Source organism: Xiphophorus hellerii, chromosome 2, assembly GCF_003331165.1.
Source record: "Xiphophorus hellerii strain 12219 chromosome 2, Xiphophorus_hellerii-4.1, whole genome shotgun sequence".
Taxonomy (NCBI): Eukaryota; Metazoa; Chordata; class Actinopteri; order Cyprinodontiformes; family Poeciliidae; genus Xiphophorus; species Xiphophorus hellerii.
Window position 1 is genome coordinate 19,798,383 of NC_045673.1, and position 17,414 is coordinate 19,815,796.

Below are 17,414 nucleotides of genomic sequence, written 5' to 3' on the forward strand. Positions count from 1 at the left end.
CTTCAGTGGTTTAAGTGACTTTTATGTGTTTTGGGATTGTGGGTTCTCTACAGGTACTCAGACTTCTCTCCACTGCCCAAAAAACACATCTGCTGTGTCATTTACCCTCTAAATTGTCCTTGGGTGTGGGCGTGTGCATGGTTAGTTGTGGCATATTGACCTATGATAGATTGTTGTCCACCACAGTTCATCATTCCTGTGATGGACAGAGTTTTTAACATTGGGTTTCATTTCTTTTAACATCAACAAATGTTCCATTAAAAAGTAAGTCATTTTTTCCCCTATCATTTTAAAATGTAAAGGTGGATTTTGTTTTTTCCTTTTTTTGGCTATTTTAGCCTTCACTATTGTAATGAGGTTTTTGTTTTAACAAGGTTGAGAATTAAAATGTCTTTGGATTGTAAAAGTTACTCATCTTCTCTTGACAAGAGAATTTAGTTTGCCACAGGCCTAGCAAATGTAGGAGGTCTGGTAAGAAATAAAATGTAACTTTTTGACCTAAATGTAAAATGCTACTTGGTGCACAGAGCTGACTGCACGATTCCTGAAAATCCACCTTTACTGTAAAATATAGTGCTAGTGTCCATTGTTGGAAAGATGTTCATAAATAGAAAGCAATCCTGGAAGAAAACCTGTTGGGGAAACTGCAGAAAACTTTGTGGATGTTTCCCATCCATGAATGGACTAAAGCTAAAGTTATGATTGATTGGTTTAAATCTGGGGTCTTCAAATCCAGGCTTCCTGCAACTTTCCTTCCGTCTGTAAAAACAGACAGAAATAAAGAGGTCATCGGATGGACTGACTGCATACTGAGGAGGTAAATCAACCATTTGATTCAGGAGTGTTGAAGCAGAGATGCATCTAAAAATTGCAGGACACCGGCCCTCGATTTAAGAGCCCCTGGTTTAAATCAAACGTTTTGTCAGAATGGCCCAGACACTTGCATTAAGTGGTGTTGCTTACGTTTGTTTTATTCAATGTAAAATTCTTCTCAGCCATTACCCTTTGGTCAATAAAATGTGCTTAATTGACTTTTTGTTCCACATACAGGTTTGTGCTTCTGTAGATGAGACCAGCATGATTGACAGTGCAATAGATGAACCATTAGTCTCAATCTGTCTAGCTGACCTGTTTCCTGTGGTGCATAACAGATCTGTCCTCCTCTTCCAGCACTGTATCTGGAAGGCAGATTAAAGTGGCATATTGAACAGCTCCATTAAGACTTAATGCTGCCTTTCAGGATTAAACCTGACTCCATGAATGGACGGAAGGGTGGCCTGCCCTCATTTTGGATGACTAAAGTCATGATTTGCTATAAATATCTATTTAAATGCCCTCTCTTGACTTATTTGCCTTTACAGATTTATTTTTTACTCTTCTTTACTAATGGGTTTTAAAGGACTAGCCATCTATAAGGATGGGTGGCATGATGTGACTGGAGCCTGGCTATTGGTTATGGAGAATTTCTACATTTTAGAGATTCTCTTAAAATGCCTGAGTTGGTTTATACTTATCTGAAAGTGTTATGAATTGGTTTTCCATCATCAGGTTGTGGCTTTCCACATCTAGACAAGTATGGATAAAGAAAACTGTATGGAAAATGGCACGTTTTCAGATGATGCGCCTTATATTAAATGTTACTTCTCCTTCTGTGTCCTTTCTTTGCTGGCTACTTTTGGCCTTCATTTGTTCCTTGTATTCTTCCCTTCAGGCTCTGGATTTGTTCTTTACAAAAGTAACTGTATATATTAACGTAACAATAATTTGAGTATTTTGGATTTTAAACCAGAGATGACTCTTATTCTAAAAAGAACAGTAAAACAGGCACAACCATCATGCAAGGCACAAGAGGTGGCTGCTTCCTTTTGAATGGATGCCCCAAAACTTTGTTTGCGATACAATGGAAAGTTTTTTTAATGTTTTATCACTGACGACCCCTTGGGTGACGGCACCCTGGACAAAGAGCCACATAGGTCTTGTCAAACACCTTATCTGCCAAAACGTTTTCAGGCCAGATGTAGTTTTCCAGTTTTACTGCTCTCTGATCAACATGCTAAAGCATCTGAGATTCTTTGAGTATTGTACAATACTGAGGTAATTCTTATGAGATACCCCCTACCGTGAAGATAGGTACTCAAATTAACTATTAAATTTAACTTGCATTAACTTTTGTTGACTTAATAAAATCAGATGACTTTTATCATATTCTGATATTTAAAACCTTGGATTTGAGAAGATCCACGTTTGTTCTTAGCACTTCTTGAGAGGCCTGTAAAGGGGCTTTGCAACTTTGAATATCTGTGAAATGCGAATATCACATTTGGATAAGTTTTTAACACAGAAGAGCAATAAAGAAAAAAATCTGCTACTTAAGAATAAAACTGAACACAAATGATTAATCAAAAAACTAGCCAGACTTGTTTTATGGAAGACTCGTATTGTTCCTCCAGGAGAAAAAAGAAACTTGGTGCGAACACCGTAAATATGACGAGCAGTGCTTCTGTGAAGCAAAGATTTTGTGCGGCAAACAATCAGCAGTTGTTTCTCCTTCCAGCAAAGCGTGGCAACAAATCCCTGACAACTGTGACCCAGCAACCATGCCAAGCAGTGAGTCATATCTAACCATGTGAGGTCTGGGCCACTGGGCAGCATAAACAGGAACCAGTGGGCTTAGAGGGCTTAAAGTGAAATCATAGAGGCAAAGAAAACAACAGAATAATTGACTAGATCTTTGTGCTGTTTTTTAATGCATACACTGAATTTAAATGTTTATGCTTTGTAGTAATAAAGGAGACAATTACGTAAAATGTTCTTGTAAAACACTGAGCTAGTCTATTACCAGGTTAAGGACGGCTGCTTGATCTTTGCTTAGATGAGCCCCCCATAATGGTATTAATATGCTGAGTAGAGCAGAAACTAAATTGACTGAAAGTAATAAATTTACTCTTTAAAGATGCTACAACCTTGCAAACCATTTTGCAACGTTCCTATTTTCTTGTTGCAGTCAAAACCGTTCATTTTCATGGGATTTTATGTGACATAGAGCAACATAGTTGTGCATAGGAGGTGGAAGGAACATGATGCACCACATGATTGTGTTCTTTTATATTTATCCCTTTTATTTTAGAACCTTTAAAAAAAATCAAGTGTGAAGTATCGCACCATAAAGACTGAGAAATACACCAGACAGGTCAGGGATAAATACTGTGGAGAATCGTTTAGAACAATATCTCAAACTCGACATCAGTTAAGTAGCACTGTGATTAACAGAAAGGTGCAACTGCTCATCGTTGTGCAGGTTGTATTATAAAGTTACCACTGCAACTTTATAAGCAGTTCTTATAACTGTAACAGAAAATGAAGTACAGTTTCTGAAGGATTTTGTCATTTTTGTTCCAGTAAAAAAAAACAGAAACAGAATAGCGGGTATTTATCTTCCTTCTCCTCCCAACTTCTCCCACATTTTTTTTCTGTTTAACTGGACAAGACAAGAAGCTTGCTCTTTTTGACAGTAACTACGAAGACATTTCTCAGAGGATTTGATGCTTCCTTTTGGGCTGCAGGTAAGATTTCAACTTTTTGTGCTCAGTTTGTAACACAGACTGAGCACAAAATTCCCTCTTTTTTGTAACCCAACAGTAGGGTAAGTGTGGTGTAGTCTCAGTTTTCAGTACTCACTTGTAAATCCTTGCCTCAAAGGTCAGACTTAATAAGCTAGGCAGGAACTGCTGTAAACCAGAGACAACCAAAGGTACCAGCAGTGTCCAGTTCCAGTCAGTCCTTGAGTGTCAGTGTCCTGCCTGTTTGAGGACAAAGACTTTTGGCTCTCTCAGGTTTTATCATGTCCACATGCCCTATTTAAAAAGTACAATATATTTATTTTTGGATTCTGATCAGAACATCTAACTTTAAATATTTGCCAATACTGGCTTTCTATGATCCAGAACACCGTTACTTAAACATTTGTTTGTTTTTTATATACAGATCTACATTGTTATTAAGCTATTGAATGATATAGTTAACAAGCTGTGGGAAATCTTACCTACAAGTTCCTGAAGTTTGATAAGTAGGTCAAAAAACATTTGGTACTGATGTTTATAAAAGATTACTCTTGTTATTAGCAATTAGTGTAGGTAGCACAGTACAAGGTTCTTGCTTCAGCTAATGCTCGCTTGTTTCTCTTTACAGGGAAGTTAACATGTAAAATCGACTTTTTGAACTTTTCATCATGTTCTAATGTTATCCCCTCGTCAAAAACATTCCTGGAGTGTTGCTTTGGTTCTTTCATGCATGTTTGAGAAATCCTATAATCTACCGTGGCAACCATTTGTGTCTAAGCGCTTGCTCTCACAGAGTGGCGCTTTTTTTTCCATGCAGTTCCTCCTTGGTTTAGTTGTCTCCAAACTGAGCTTCCTCCTCAAGAGCACCCCTCCCCTACCACTCACTCACTGAGCTCCTCCAAACTAGTGGCAGCAGCAATTAGAAAACACCTGGAACTCAGCATCTGCTGAGATCATCATAGGAATTTCTTCTCAGCGCAATGCTCCTAAGGACGTTGTTAAAAGCTCAATGGAGAAACAGTGATTTCCTGCAGGAAGAGTGCCAGAAAGAGCAGGAGCTTCTTAAAGACAGAGATTTCTCTTTGATTTTAAAGTTTCAGCCTAATCAATGAAATACATGAAGGTGTCTTGTATTTTAACAATTTAAGAACTGATACATTTCCAAATAATTTATGAGAATGTGTCGTGGTAATTTTTTTTATTTACTATGTTTTCAGCAACATCTTCAGTGTGTGAGGTGTTTCACATTATCTTTAGATATATCTACCATAACAAACTCAGAATGAGGAACATTTTATTGCATGAAAACTGATTCACACCAACAACAACTTGATCCTCTTTTTATGTCTGTTTGTTCTTCCTGACTCTTTTAACAACAGCTGTCCTGTTCTCCTTTTAACAAAACCCAACCAACATTGGGAGTCAAACGTCTCATCTCTGCAGCTTGGGCTCACCAATCACAACCAGCGCTGCCATTTACCAGCCTAGTAACGACGCTCCACAAACTGATTCTGCACATCTGTGTCCGTGATGAGGACCACCACTGCTCTGCTGTTTGTCTGTTTTTGGATGAACGCTGGCATCCATGCTGTTCAGAAAGGCGAGTTTTACGATTCAGTCCAAACTGAGAGATGCAAATGAAGAACTGCATGTCTCCTTTTTCTCTGTAGATCAAAAATGTGGCTCTACTCCAGCGGTGAACCCAAGGCGTCGATTCGTGAGGGTGGTCGGAGGAACCCAAGCTACATATGGATCCCACCCATGGCTGGTCAGTTGTTTAACCTTAGGTTTTCTATTTAGAAGGTGTTTATAGTTAAATATGTTCCTCAGAGATGTGTCTTAGTCATTCTTTGATAAGTAACAAAATGTTTTTGTCTCTTAAAATCTCTCAAATGTAATCAAATAATCTAATTAGTATCATATTTTTGAAAAATGTAATACTGCAAAAGAAGGAAAACAGAACCAAATCTCTGTATGGTTACAGTTTCTGTACCAGTTATAGTTTGCCTCGTAACACAACTAACTGTAGTAGGAAGTAAGAAAAGCGTTGGTTTGTAACTTTATTGACAAATTCCTTAAGCTGTTGTGGGATTGTTTATGGTGTCTTCATTAATTTAATCTATTTAGGAACCAATTGGGTGAACAATTATTGTAGTGGATGCATTCAGTAGGAGGACATTGCTGAGTGGTGCTTTTTTTTCATGCAGTTCCTCCTTAGTTTAACGGTCTCCAAACTGAGCTTCCTCCCTAAGAGCACCCCTCCCCTACCACTCACTCACTGAGCTCCTCCAAACTAGTGGCAGCACCATTTAGCTGCTGTAATAATGATTATTAATAGTCAACATGATAAAGTGGTTGTTTAGCAATTCCAGAAACAATTTCATAGGTCTGTGATTTGCCCTAAACATGCATAGATAATTGAGATACATCCAGATGATCCCAGTTTTAACTGGTTTATTTCAAGTCATTTTAATTTATGTTCACAGCTGCACTTTTTGTAGCAAATGTTTTAACCTTCGTGTGTGTGTGTGCTTTATATTAAGGTATCAATACAGAATAAAGGCTCTCATTTCTGTGGAGGGACCATTCTGACTGACAGCTGGATACTGACTGCGGCTCACTGCTTCCCATCCTTATCAAAGTACCAAGATCCAGTGGTACCTGTGATCAGTCCCATATGACATGACCCACACCGAGCATTCAACAAAAGGGAGTTGTTGTTTTTCTGCCTAGAGTCTTTCTGAGTGGTGTGACCGTTCTGGTGGGAGAGTTTGACCTACGAGTCGAAGATAAAGATGAGCAAGTCTTCACAGTCAAGTCTCTGTTAATCCATGAAAACTACAACCACGCATGTCCAATGAATTATGACATCGCTCTGGTGGAACTGCATCGTCACATCGCAATGGGCAGGTTTTCATTCTTTTGAGTCGCATACTTTAAATAACATTACCAGTGGTCTCTTTGTTTGTTGCTGACATGTGACTGTGTTTAACAGGAGCTCGTGTCAGGCCAATATGTCTGCCTCTGCCTGATTTTAAAATCCCGCCATCGACTAAATGTGTTGTTGCTGGATGGGGAAAAACATGGGAAAGTCTGTATTTTTTTTTTCTCTTACAGTTCTTTGCAAACATATTGGAATCCCTGGACATTTTATTTTATTGTGGTTGTAGAAGGGATTTTATAAAATAGACAAATATTTGTGAAGTGGAATGAAAATGATCCATGATGTCTAAATTAGCTGACTAAATTATAAAGGCTTTCTGTGCATACATGCATGTGTAGCTCCTCTGAGTCATTGCTTTACACAAACGCAGGTGTGCAGGTCTTTTGGCACAATATCTTTATCAGCTTTGCAAATCTATAATTTGAATTTTGAAGTTTTGAGATACAGTTGGATTGGATTGAGAGCGTCGGTGAAAAGCAATTATCAAGTCTTTCTACAAATTGTCAGTTGGATTAATTTGTTGCCCAGGCTTTTATCTAGGTTTATCAAAATAAAGGGGGCTTATTAGATACAGACTTCCCACTTTTTATGTTTTATTTTTTAATCAAATTGGAAGTTGCGTATTGTATTCATTCCAGTTTACAATTAAACGCCACATTGCATTAAAATATGTGGTTGCTATGTGACAAAATGTGAAAAAGTTCAAGGAGTTTGAATGCTTCTGTACAAGTTAGTGTGTAACAAATGCTTTACAGGCCATCTGTAGCTTATTTTTCTGCTAAATATCTCCTTCTGTTTTGAAGGAGGACACATTCCTGCAGTCCTGAGAGAAGTCCACCTGGGTTTGGTGGATCAAGCCAAGTGTAAATATGTCCAACTGATGATCAAAAGCTCATTTCCAAAACAGAAACAAAAGTTCCTTGATCCAGCCATGACGATTCTGTGTGCTGGAGCTGAGGGAGGAGGCAGAGACGCCTGCCAGGTAGAAGTGATTCATTCTGCTTCTAACATCTGAACATCTGCTCAATCTTCATCATATGCCTCGTTACGCTGGAGCAGTTTGAATCAGTTGTCTCATTCTGAATATCTTCCCTTCTCTCCCTTGGTGTTTCCCCAAGGGAGACTCTGGCGGTCCTCTGGTATGTCAGGCAGGGGCCGGAAGCGACCACTGGATTGTGCTGGGAATAACTTCCTGGGGTCAAGGATGTGGTCGGAGCTGGGGAATAAAAGGCAACCGGCATCCGTCAAAGAAAGGGTCTCCAGGAATTTTCACTGACGTCAAGCTGCTACTGCCCTGGATCAAGCAGAAGATGAGGGAGGGTAGGCCAAGATGGTAGTGATATGATGGAGTATAGTAGAGGTATAACAACACATTAATTCATATAGAACACTTTTGCCCTCTTGATGGAAATAAGTTTGTTTTGATGATCTCACTTGATACACCACCAGGACAGCAACCATTAAAAATGTTTAAGATAAATGTAGGAACAATTATCTTCTTGTTTTTTCAACAGAAATTTTTTTTACAAAAGTATTACATATTTGCCAAATAAAATCTTCTCTTGTCATACCATTTTCGTCTTTGTGTTTTGCTTTAGCTGAGCAGCAACGACAATCAACTTCAGGTGAGTTTTTCGCTCATCACTCCAATTTTTATTCATGCTTATTTTACAACATCTACAAATCTTATCGATTGTATATATCAGGACTGTGTAGTGTGACAGATGGCCCAGTATCGGATAGTGAAGGGGTGATCAGGAACCCCACTTTCCCTGACACCTACTACGACAATAACCAGTGAGTGAAACCTTTCAGAAGAAACGCTAATAGTTGTCACATTGAAGCGACAACTGTAAACTGACGAAGGGTTGGTGTTGTCAGAAGCTGATATCAACAGTGGGAAAGATAAATTAATCAGTCAACACCAAAATGAAATATCTTGTGTTTCCTTCTGCAGGTTGTGTTTGTGGAGCATCGAGGCTCATCCAGGTCACAGCATTCTGCTAGAGTTTGATCATTTTGATGTGGAAAACAGCTCGTATTGTCAGTTCGACCGACTCACGGTTTCAGGATCAAAGAACAGGCCTGTTGGTGAGTGCTGTTACTGTATTATAAACTAAATAAAAAATAACAATAACCTTTTACGTTTTGCTCAATATGTCAAACACTTAAAAGCAATGCATAGAAAGAAGCAAATATTAAAATGCTGCAGCTAGCAGAAATGTTCTCAGGCGGAAAGGAACCAACAGTTTGTGCACAACTCAGGTTTTCAGGGAATTTGTTAAACAGGTGGGGAGCGTAACTATCTAATTGCTCCCGTTTTGTTCCATTCTGGTCCTGGAACCTCTTGGTAGGCAGGTATCTTATGACATGCTTCATTCTTGACAAGGCACTCAGAAATGCATCTAGGATGAGGTCATTCAGTATTTTCAAAATCTATTCTTTTCCTATTCTTTTGACCAAATGACAGTATATGTTTGTGTGTGCCAAATGAGATCTGAGCCAGTTTAGCACAGAACTAGAGTCCCAATCAATCTCAGTCTACCAATTAGTATGAAATGATCAACTGTGTTATTTAATTAAAAACTTTTGCCATCTGTAGCTATGAGGTGATCTTAAGTCTGGCTGGAAAGCATTGAAGAACTAAACACTGAATGTGACACAATAACTTATTTCTAGTCCTAGTCCTTAGACTTACTTCTCTGTTTTGATTTGAGGAACCATTTATTCTCAATAATAAAAAAAAAAACACAGGTGAAACAATTTCAACATAGAATGAAACTCCATTTAATTTTGTGTCCTGCGTTTTTGTTTACAGCAATATTCTGCGGTAAATTACTACCAGCTAGAGTGCTTCTACAGAATTCCCAGAATGCAATGCTGCTCTTCTCCTCTGACGTCAGTAGAGCAGGGCGTGGATTTGCAGTCAGGTACCGTGGCTTCAAGGGACCCTTTCCTCCAGGTGAGAAACATGCTGCAGACTCTTAGGATCATCGGAACAGTGTTATTGTATAACTCTCTATAAAAATGAGACTAAAGTTGAAATGTTTTACAGTAATTCGATGTTTCAAGAAAACCTTACAGTCGCATAACAGCATAAGTCCTAATACGCTGTGGTGGTGTTGATTATTTGGGGTTATTTTGTAGCCATGGGACCGGAGAAAGGTTTCAAACATGGAGCCAGTGAAGGAAGTTGTGATAGTACACATTATCAGAAAGAGACATAAAAAGTGGCACAAAAACACCCATAGGTAACCATTAGGCACATTGTGGCATGTGGAGGCAGAAATTAGAAGAAGTTTCAATCTTTTTCTGTCTTCTTCGTTCCTTGAAAGCATATGAGCGATAGAGCTCCACATTGCACCCCTGTTTACTTGTGGTATTACTCAATTTGTTGCTTTTTGACGCACTTATGCAAAATTCTTGATGATGGTCTAAAATGCACATGGAAACAGCATGGTCCGTGCGTATTAACCTTGAGAATTAAGGAGCCTAAATGTCAGGCCATTTGCCTGACAGTTGAATTTTGGCCCAAAATACATAGTCAACAAGACATTTATCACAAACATAGCTGCAAATCTCCAACAGAATGACTGAAAAAAGACTGAAGTCCAAACTTCCCACTTAAATGAAATGGGACCTTGAGAAGGCAGTTCAGAAACGACAAACTTCAATGAACTGAGACAGTATTGTAAATATGATGGGGGCAAATTTCACTCACAGTGACTGGAGACTGAGAAAGTCAGATGGAAACCAACTACATAGTTATTGATATTAAAGATTAGATTAGAAAAAAGAAATGACAACAATTTAAGCAAACTCCAAAGAAGCCTTTGGAAATCCTAGATAACTACCATTCAGGACTATTTTAAAAAAGATTACAAGAAGCAAAATATAATGAAACGACGGGTGAGAAGTGTTTGCACAATGTTGCGCAAGTGGAGTGCAGTCTTACCTTCTCCTCTGTTAACTGCGGTTCCTATGGCAACGTATTATGTAAGCAGACGTCCCATGACGTGATAATAAGCAAAAACACAACAATCTACCACTTTATTTGAGGCAGTGAAGATGATGAATCCACTTAGTTATGAAACTTTGTTCTTGTAAAGGTGTTTAATTTTATTGCCGCCCTTGAGGTTAATAACACAAGTTAACCTCTGTTGTGTTTTTTCCCCACCATATTTGCCCAATAAGCATGCGGGACTATTGTTCTGGTGGAGGATCAGATTTCACTCCACACCCCAAATTACCCACAGTCCTACAGTAATGACTGTGTACTCCGCTGGGTCATCTACGCTCCTCCGGGACATCTAGTTAAGGTAATAATAACCTCAATAAACACACCTTTAAAATTAAAGGCATGTAGATTTTCTTGTAATCTAAAGTTTGATTACAGCTGACGTTTGTTGATTTTGACCTGGAGGAGTCGGAGAGATGTTTGCCTGATTCACTGACAGTTCTGGGAGACGTTGAAGGAAACAAAGAGATTGGTAAGATTAAAGAATTGGATTAGAATAAAAAAAGATCAGATAAAAAAAAAACAAGATAAAAAAAAAAAAACGGAATACCGTAGGATCTCATTCAAATGTTTATGTTCAACGTATGTTTATGTTTTATTAGCATAAAGCTGATAAAACCCCAAAATTAAGTTTTTCAGAAAAGTAGAATATTACACTAGAGCAATGAAAAAACTAGGGTTTTTTTCTAATACAAAAATGCTACGGCCTTGTTTCAAGAGTTCTCCTTGAAACAAGGCAGACGATCATTGACACCCAAAGTACAAACGTTCAATTCTGTGCAAAAGGTGACCCTTTATTTCCTTCTAGTTTCTAGTTTGCTCCCAAGCAGCCAGAGTTTCTCTTTAACAATGACTTTGATCAATGGTTCTTCAGGTCTTCTGAAAGTATATCACAAGTTTTTCGTGAGTTCTCAAAGGAGCATTTGCTTTAAAGCCAATTTAGTCTCACCTATGAATCACTTTAAACTCTCGAATTTCAAAATAAAAACTTAAGAAAGCATGTGTACCACTTTAAAAATGACCCGCTGTTTGTGAAGCAAAGTACTGCATAAAGAAATTAGAGACGGCTTAAAGCTTTTGCACTGCGCAGTACATGGAAAGACTTGGAAACAAAAATGCAGAGCTCATGTCTTACTCTTTTTGTTTTGGAACAAAAGATTTTGTAATAATGCAGAATTAAAAAGAGCAGTGATCATTAGTTTATTTGCTTCGTTTTTATTTTGATTTTTTCATAGCTGTGTTGTGTGGCGGCAGTATTCCCCCTCCGGTCCTCTCCGTCAGCAGCATCATGGTGCTTCATTTCACCTCAGACAGCCGTATCACTCACAGGGGCTTCAGCGCAGGACTGACCTTCATCAGGAAGGAAGGTGTGGTTATATCCATAAAACAATTCCCCTCACAAATGTACATAACACCAACATGAATGCAGTATGTGGTTTGATCTGTCTTTGCTCTTTACCTGCATGACAGAAAGTACATGTATATTTAATGGCGTCTTTCTCGTTCAAGAGCTCTTTAGTAAGATATTATAGCCTCTGTTGAGGAGCTGCTCTCTGGTCAGCTGTATTTCTGCAGAGGCAATCTTTCTTAAACAAGGCTGAACTTGTGGCATTTAGAGTGACTGTTGCGCATTTAACACTGAGGTGACCAATGGGACGTTGGTGTGCCTTTAAAAAATAAAGGAAGCAACAAAGTTTGCAATCAAAATATAAGGAAAAGTCAGTTATTTGTTTCCATAACATAGAAGATGGAGAGACGTCTCAGGCAAATTGAGATTGAGAAACAAAAATAATAATCTGAAAGGAAAATTAAAATCATGACACCTTTATTGCATTCTTCATCTTTTCAACACTTCAGTAAAAAGACCAGAACACTGCTAAAATGTTGTTTAAATAAAAATAATAATGAAATGTAATGGTCTAATCGAGGGAGCGGAAAATATTTTCATTACATTTATATATACAGTTCAGACCAAAAGTTTGGACACACTTTCTCATTGAATTCAATGAGAAGGTGTGTCCAAACTTTTGGTCTGTACTGTATATATATATATATGTATATATATATACATATACATATACATATATATATATATATAGTATACTTAAGAGGTTGCTGCTTTGGCTCCTGTTTCAGATGGAACCATTAAGATCAAAACAAGAATAGTGAATCATGAATCCATAAAAGCTTCATTTTTTCTTCTTCTCCTTGCTTCTGGTTTCCTTTATTTTTGAAAGGGACACTGTGTGCATGTGAAAAGCACAGGCATATAGGAAGACCTTGAACTGTCTTAACAATATAGTAAAATTTTCAATGATTTAGTACAGCCTCACTTTCAAAGAAGCTGGGATGTTGTATAAAATGTACATTAAAAACAGAGCACAAGGTTGACAAATTTCATAAACCCAAATTTTTCTCAAAACAAAAAGTAGTTTACATTTCCAGAGAAACCCCCAGCAGTTTATACATTACAGACTACTTATTCTTATTAAACATGGGGAACCAATATGTAGCTTTATACTTTTTTTTTTTGCTCTTTCCATTGGTTTATTGTTTTGTCTGTATTTCCTTCTAATTCATGTAAAGCACTTTGAACTTCCTTGTTGCAGGAAATGTGCTACATAAATACAATTTATACCATACCATATCAATTGTTCAGGCTAAGAAGTTAAAATATGAATGTGTTAGTTTTGATGGCATTAAACAACATGAAAGCAAGTTAAAGTAGGGGCAATAACAAACGTTAAAAGAACAGGAGAAAAAACTGCTGGAGGGTTTTTTTGGATCAAATTTTTATATATATAATTTTCCAGAAAAAACTATGTCTTACAAAAGTGGAGCAATTTTAGAATGGAGATCCTTAATAAAAAATTAGAAAGGTTTTGAACGATTTATAATCTACAGTTTGTAATTTAACAAAAGACAGAACCTGACTGGTGTAGCAGGCACCCCATGTACAGAGGCCTTCATTTCTTGATACAGCAATCGGGGGTATGACTCCTGACCTCTGGACCTTTCTTTTGAGGAACTGTAAATTTTAAAAATTAAAATATTTCTTCTAATTCTTTTAGATTAAATGTGTGTGGCAGTGTTTTTATCACCCTTATAAGTTTTAATGGACACAAATGACTTTTCCTTTTCTTTTCTTGTCTGATAAATCTTCTTTATACCAAAACAATCATTCCTCTTTCAATTGTTTTTTGGTTTTTCTTGTTTCCTTTGTCTCTCAGCTCTCCTTTCTGAATGTCTCCTGTGTAAACTCTCACCACACCCAGAGGCTTGGAGACCTTGGTCTTGCTTTTCCCCTGACTGTATGTCTTTCTTCTCCCAGTTTGTGAAAGTGGAACTCCACCCACTGAGATTTGCAGTGACTCAGACAAGGTGTAGGTAGCAGGTGTGGTCCCTTATAGAAGCAGTGAAAATGTGAAATTTTGAGATTTATTAGATTATGGACATTGTTTTTAATGCAGATATTCTGACAAAAACCAGCTAAGACATTTACAATGTATGTTTTAGTAACAGTGAAGCTTTTGGTTTAGAATGTGTGTAAGCTACTAGTATTCATAATGCACAAGGAGCAGGAGGTACTTTCTAAATGCTTTCTCACTCTTATTTTTTTTTAAATGTATTTATTTATTTTTTGGCTTTCATGTGATTTTGGTTTGTCTGCCCACAGCAGTGCTGTTTGTCAGCCAAATGATATTCTGTTTTGCTAGCTTCTCTGGAAACCAGTGAGCGCAGTGCTTGCTGAGGATAACTTGGCAGAAATAGTGACCACTTCAGGCAACAGCACATCCGTGTTGCAACTACAAAGTCTGTGTGTTTCCAAACATTTTCTGTCTGGCATTCCAGAATATTTTATTATATTTCCTACGTTTCTGTGGATGTAAGATGCCTACGCATACCTAATAATGTTATAAATGGGTATTTGCAATTTGTTTGTAGTAAAGAAAGAGATGAGCTTAGTTTTTTTCAGTGACTCTGTATTAGGAAATGATCATATCTTGGCAAAGCAATGACTCAAAACTTAAACTTAAAGCTTTAACATCTGACCTCACGTTTTGGTGCTGAGGTAAGAAGAAAACTTTGTTTTACGGCTCCCTCTACTGGCACATCTGAGAAACTACAGTGTTAGTTTTGAAGAATTTCCTAAACAAATGCATTCTATTTTTTCAAAAATATTTTTTGTGTTAAAATATAATAAAAAATAGACTTTTATTCATTTTCAGCTGAAGTTATAGTAAAATTTATTTCCTCTTTGCCTCAATGATGGGTGTAAGATTTTCTAGGTTCAGATCAGGACAAACCTAACAGCGTCATCTTCCCTCCTGCTCTGTTTCTTTTCCTGCTCATTTTACCATCTAAAACAACTGGTTGTGCTGGTTGTAAGCAGCCTCACCATGTGCCTGCATGCCTTGCTCAACAGACCTGGTGCCATTTCTTCACAAATTAACTAAGAGTTGTGCATAAGTTGTTTGAGACTTATTTATAACTGTATCATTGTTTTTTCTTAAGATAAATATGTGTTGAAGTGTCACGTTCTTTAGGGAATAGTAACTTAATTTAAAAAAAAAATCTTCATCTCTTTGCTTAAAGGAACTTTTGTCTTGCAGATTCATTCAAGCAGCAGTCCAGAAGCAAAGCTCTCACCCATTAGGTGTTGAGAAACAAGAGTCCAAGAGCGGATCAAAGATTTCATGCTGGAAGGAAATCAGATCACGAAGAGCACAGTGGTGAATCCTCAGGAAATTGACACCTGTTGCTGCAATGAGACTCATCTTCATTTAGAAAGGGAGAAACTTGAATTGATCAACCACTTTCTGTTCAATCTCTGCTTGGTATTTCAGGGGAAGCATAAAAAACATTGCTTACATGTTGATGTACCTGTGTAAAAATAATCTGGTGTCAAGACTTGTTAAAAACGAAATGCAACTTTTGTTGAAATAGAGTTTTCACAATGTTCATAGTCACATTTCTATTAATTGCAATAAAGGATATTAGTTGATTCCACCATTATAGCGGTATGTAAACTCTTATTTCTTTCCATCTTACTTTTAAGGAGTTTTTTTTTTAATCTATTTGAGGAAACAATGATGAACAGTTTTTCAGATTTTCAGTATTTAAATGTTTAACTTTGGGCTTTAATTTTCTGTATGATAGTGGACCTTTTGTAAAAGAACATTTTAGCGTACATCAATCTGAACTCTTTTGATCAACACAAATAATTTAGGTATTAAAAAGGAATTAAACAGCGTCGTGTCAGTGACAGACAACTTGGCAACCAACGATTTAAGTGAATCTTTTAATGTCTTTCTTTGAAAAATGCCAAGAAAGATAGTTAAACTTAAACTAATATTTGAGAACGAAGGAGGTGAGACCCCAAAGAGCAAAGTTTAAAAGAAGTAAATGATCTCTGGTCCTTCTTGGATATTATTCCTGTTTCTGAAAGACATGACACTCAGATCCCTTAAATCTGAAAAACACGGCATCTGAGCCTGGAAATTGTTCTAAACTGAAACTTCTCAAAATATGAAGAAATAAGAGGTGGTGTACAAGTTTGTTGTTGCAATCAAAAACATGTTTGATGTTCAACTTTCTTGCTCAACCACTGAGCAGATCCCCTCATGCAGAGCTATTGGTCACCTGGTTGTTGCACGGCAGCAGGTTTGTTAACTTTTAGAATAAAAAAAGAAATGCACTATCTTCCTCTCTGTGGATCACAGTGTTGATACTGAGTCTCTCTCCTCCCCCGCAGTCAGTGGTGTGATTTCAAGGGTCTTCTCGCTGTCATAGTACCACCTCTGCACCATGTGACATGATCAGATCTGTGTTTCCATTGGTGCTCTGGACCCGTCACCTTTCTCCCCAGACAGGAAGCCACGCCCCATTGTAGAGACTGTGTGTGTGTGCTGCTGTGGTAGGTTAACAAGGATGCGTGTGTGTGGGAGGGGAGAGGAAGCTATCGTTGGCTGAACTGTGTGTGGACTCTGGTCTCAGACTGTTGGAAGACGAGGGCATTCTGGTTCACTTTAGTACACATAAAGCCATGGACTCAACCTGGGTGAGAATACAGCTTTTTTTTTTTTTTTTAATAAAGCAACTTCTCTGTGCATTAAATGTTATGTTTACTCACATTACTGTATGCATTTTATGTTGCATATGACCCGCTTAAATACAGGTTAATATGGCAAAATCCTAATGAGTGATATGGAAAGCTGCAAGTTTTCTTTCTTTTTGCTGACTGGTCACATTAAATGAAACATATTATCTTGCAGACGATCCCGGTGGTGTTGGCGGTGTCTGTAGTGGTCATAACAATGCTGTACTTCCTTCTTGGAAACTCTGCAGAAGGGAAAGGGAAGGGCCCTGTAACCCTAAAGGATCCTACGATCAAATACTCACTACCACTCATTAGCAAACAGGTGGGATGAACAAAATAACTTTAAATGTGTTCCCAACTCACACTGGGATAAAAAAAAAAACTGCTTACGCCAAATAAATCAGTTCAATTCATTCCAATATAGCTTACAAAACAAGACTAACGTTGGTAGCAGCAGTTATTGGCTTTTTCTTGGATAAATTACCAATTTTAGAGCTTCGTTCACCTCAAGTGTTTAAATGCAAGACAGAAAACATCAACGGGGATTCTCACTGCTGATCTCAGTTTTGCGGCCAACAAAGAGTTGTCGTCTTACTATTGGAAGATTGTAAGTTCAATTCCAGCTTCTTCTTATCACATGCTGATGTGCACCTGAGCAAGGCACTTGACCTCACGTTGTCTGCGTGGCGGTGTATGAATGGGTGTGCATTTGTGAGTGTGATTGGATGACTTTGACTTTTTCCAGTCAGTATGACTGGAAAAACGCAATTTCAGATAAGTCCAGTTATATTC

At 37.7% G+C, this 17,414-nt stretch overlaps 2 protein-coding genes across 6 annotated transcripts in view; both read left to right on the forward strand.

Moving 5' to 3' along the window:
• The first annotated feature begins 3,080 nt into the window (after positions 1-3,080).
• LOC116735111 (ovochymase-2) lies at positions 3,081-15,538 on the forward strand. Of its 4 annotated transcripts, none has more exons than XM_032586753.1 (14): positions 3,105-5,328; positions 6,104-6,201; positions 6,294-6,466; positions 6,556-6,651; positions 7,308-7,486; positions 7,623-7,824; positions 8,103-8,129; positions 8,211-8,301; positions 8,462-8,595; positions 9,323-9,466; positions 10,699-10,823; positions 10,901-10,994; positions 11,758-11,889; positions 13,445-15,538. In XM_032586753.1, exons 1-14 carry the CDS (start codon positions 5,146-5,148, stop codon positions 13,453-13,455), a joined length of 1,689 nt encoding a protein of 562 aa, XP_032442644.1. In that variant the 5' UTR covers positions 3,105-5,145; the 3' UTR covers positions 13,456-15,538. The 4 variants fall into 4 exon arrangements, with proteins under 4 accessions (XP_032442654.1, XP_032442644.1, XP_032442630.1 ...); XM_032586746.1 differs by having other exon boundaries at positions 3,114-5,328; positions 15,136-15,538; XM_032586763.1 differs by lacking the exon at positions 11,758-11,889 and having other exon boundaries at positions 3,081-5,328; positions 15,136-15,538.
• Positions 15,539-15,654: 116 nt separating this feature from the next.
• The window catches only part of cyb5r2 (cytochrome b5 reductase 2), a 28,639-nt gene continuing 26,879 nt past the window's right edge, over positions 15,655-17,414 (forward strand). Inside the window, exons 1-2 of one of the 2 annotated variants that reach the window (XM_032586807.1) lie at positions 15,655-16,583; positions 16,798-16,944. In XM_032586807.1, coding sequence (XP_032442698.1) covers positions 16,569-16,583; positions 16,798-16,944 — 162 coding nt within the window. In that variant the 5' untranslated portion in view covers positions 15,655-16,568. Of the gene's footprint in view, positions 16,584-16,603; positions 16,945-17,414 lie in introns of those variants that run through there. The other variant, XM_032586797.1, reaches the window with a different exon arrangement.

What these genes read in the sequence shown, in the direction of transcription:
- LOC116735111 (XM_032586739.1), top strand. Translation starts at nt 5,146, where the DNA reads ATGCTGTTCAGAAAGGCGAGTTTTACGATTCAGTCCAAACTGAGAGAT. An exon ending in TGCTTCCCATCCTTATCAAA is followed by an intron (nt 6,202 to 6,293) that starts GTACCAAGATCC and finishes TTTTCTGCCTAG; the next exon opens with AGTCTTTCTGAGTGGTGTGA. An exon ending in GAGGCAGAGACGCCTGCCAG is followed by an intron (nt 7,487 to 7,622) that starts GTAGAAGTGATT and finishes TGTTTCCCCAAG; the next exon opens with GGAGACTCTGGCGGTCCTCT.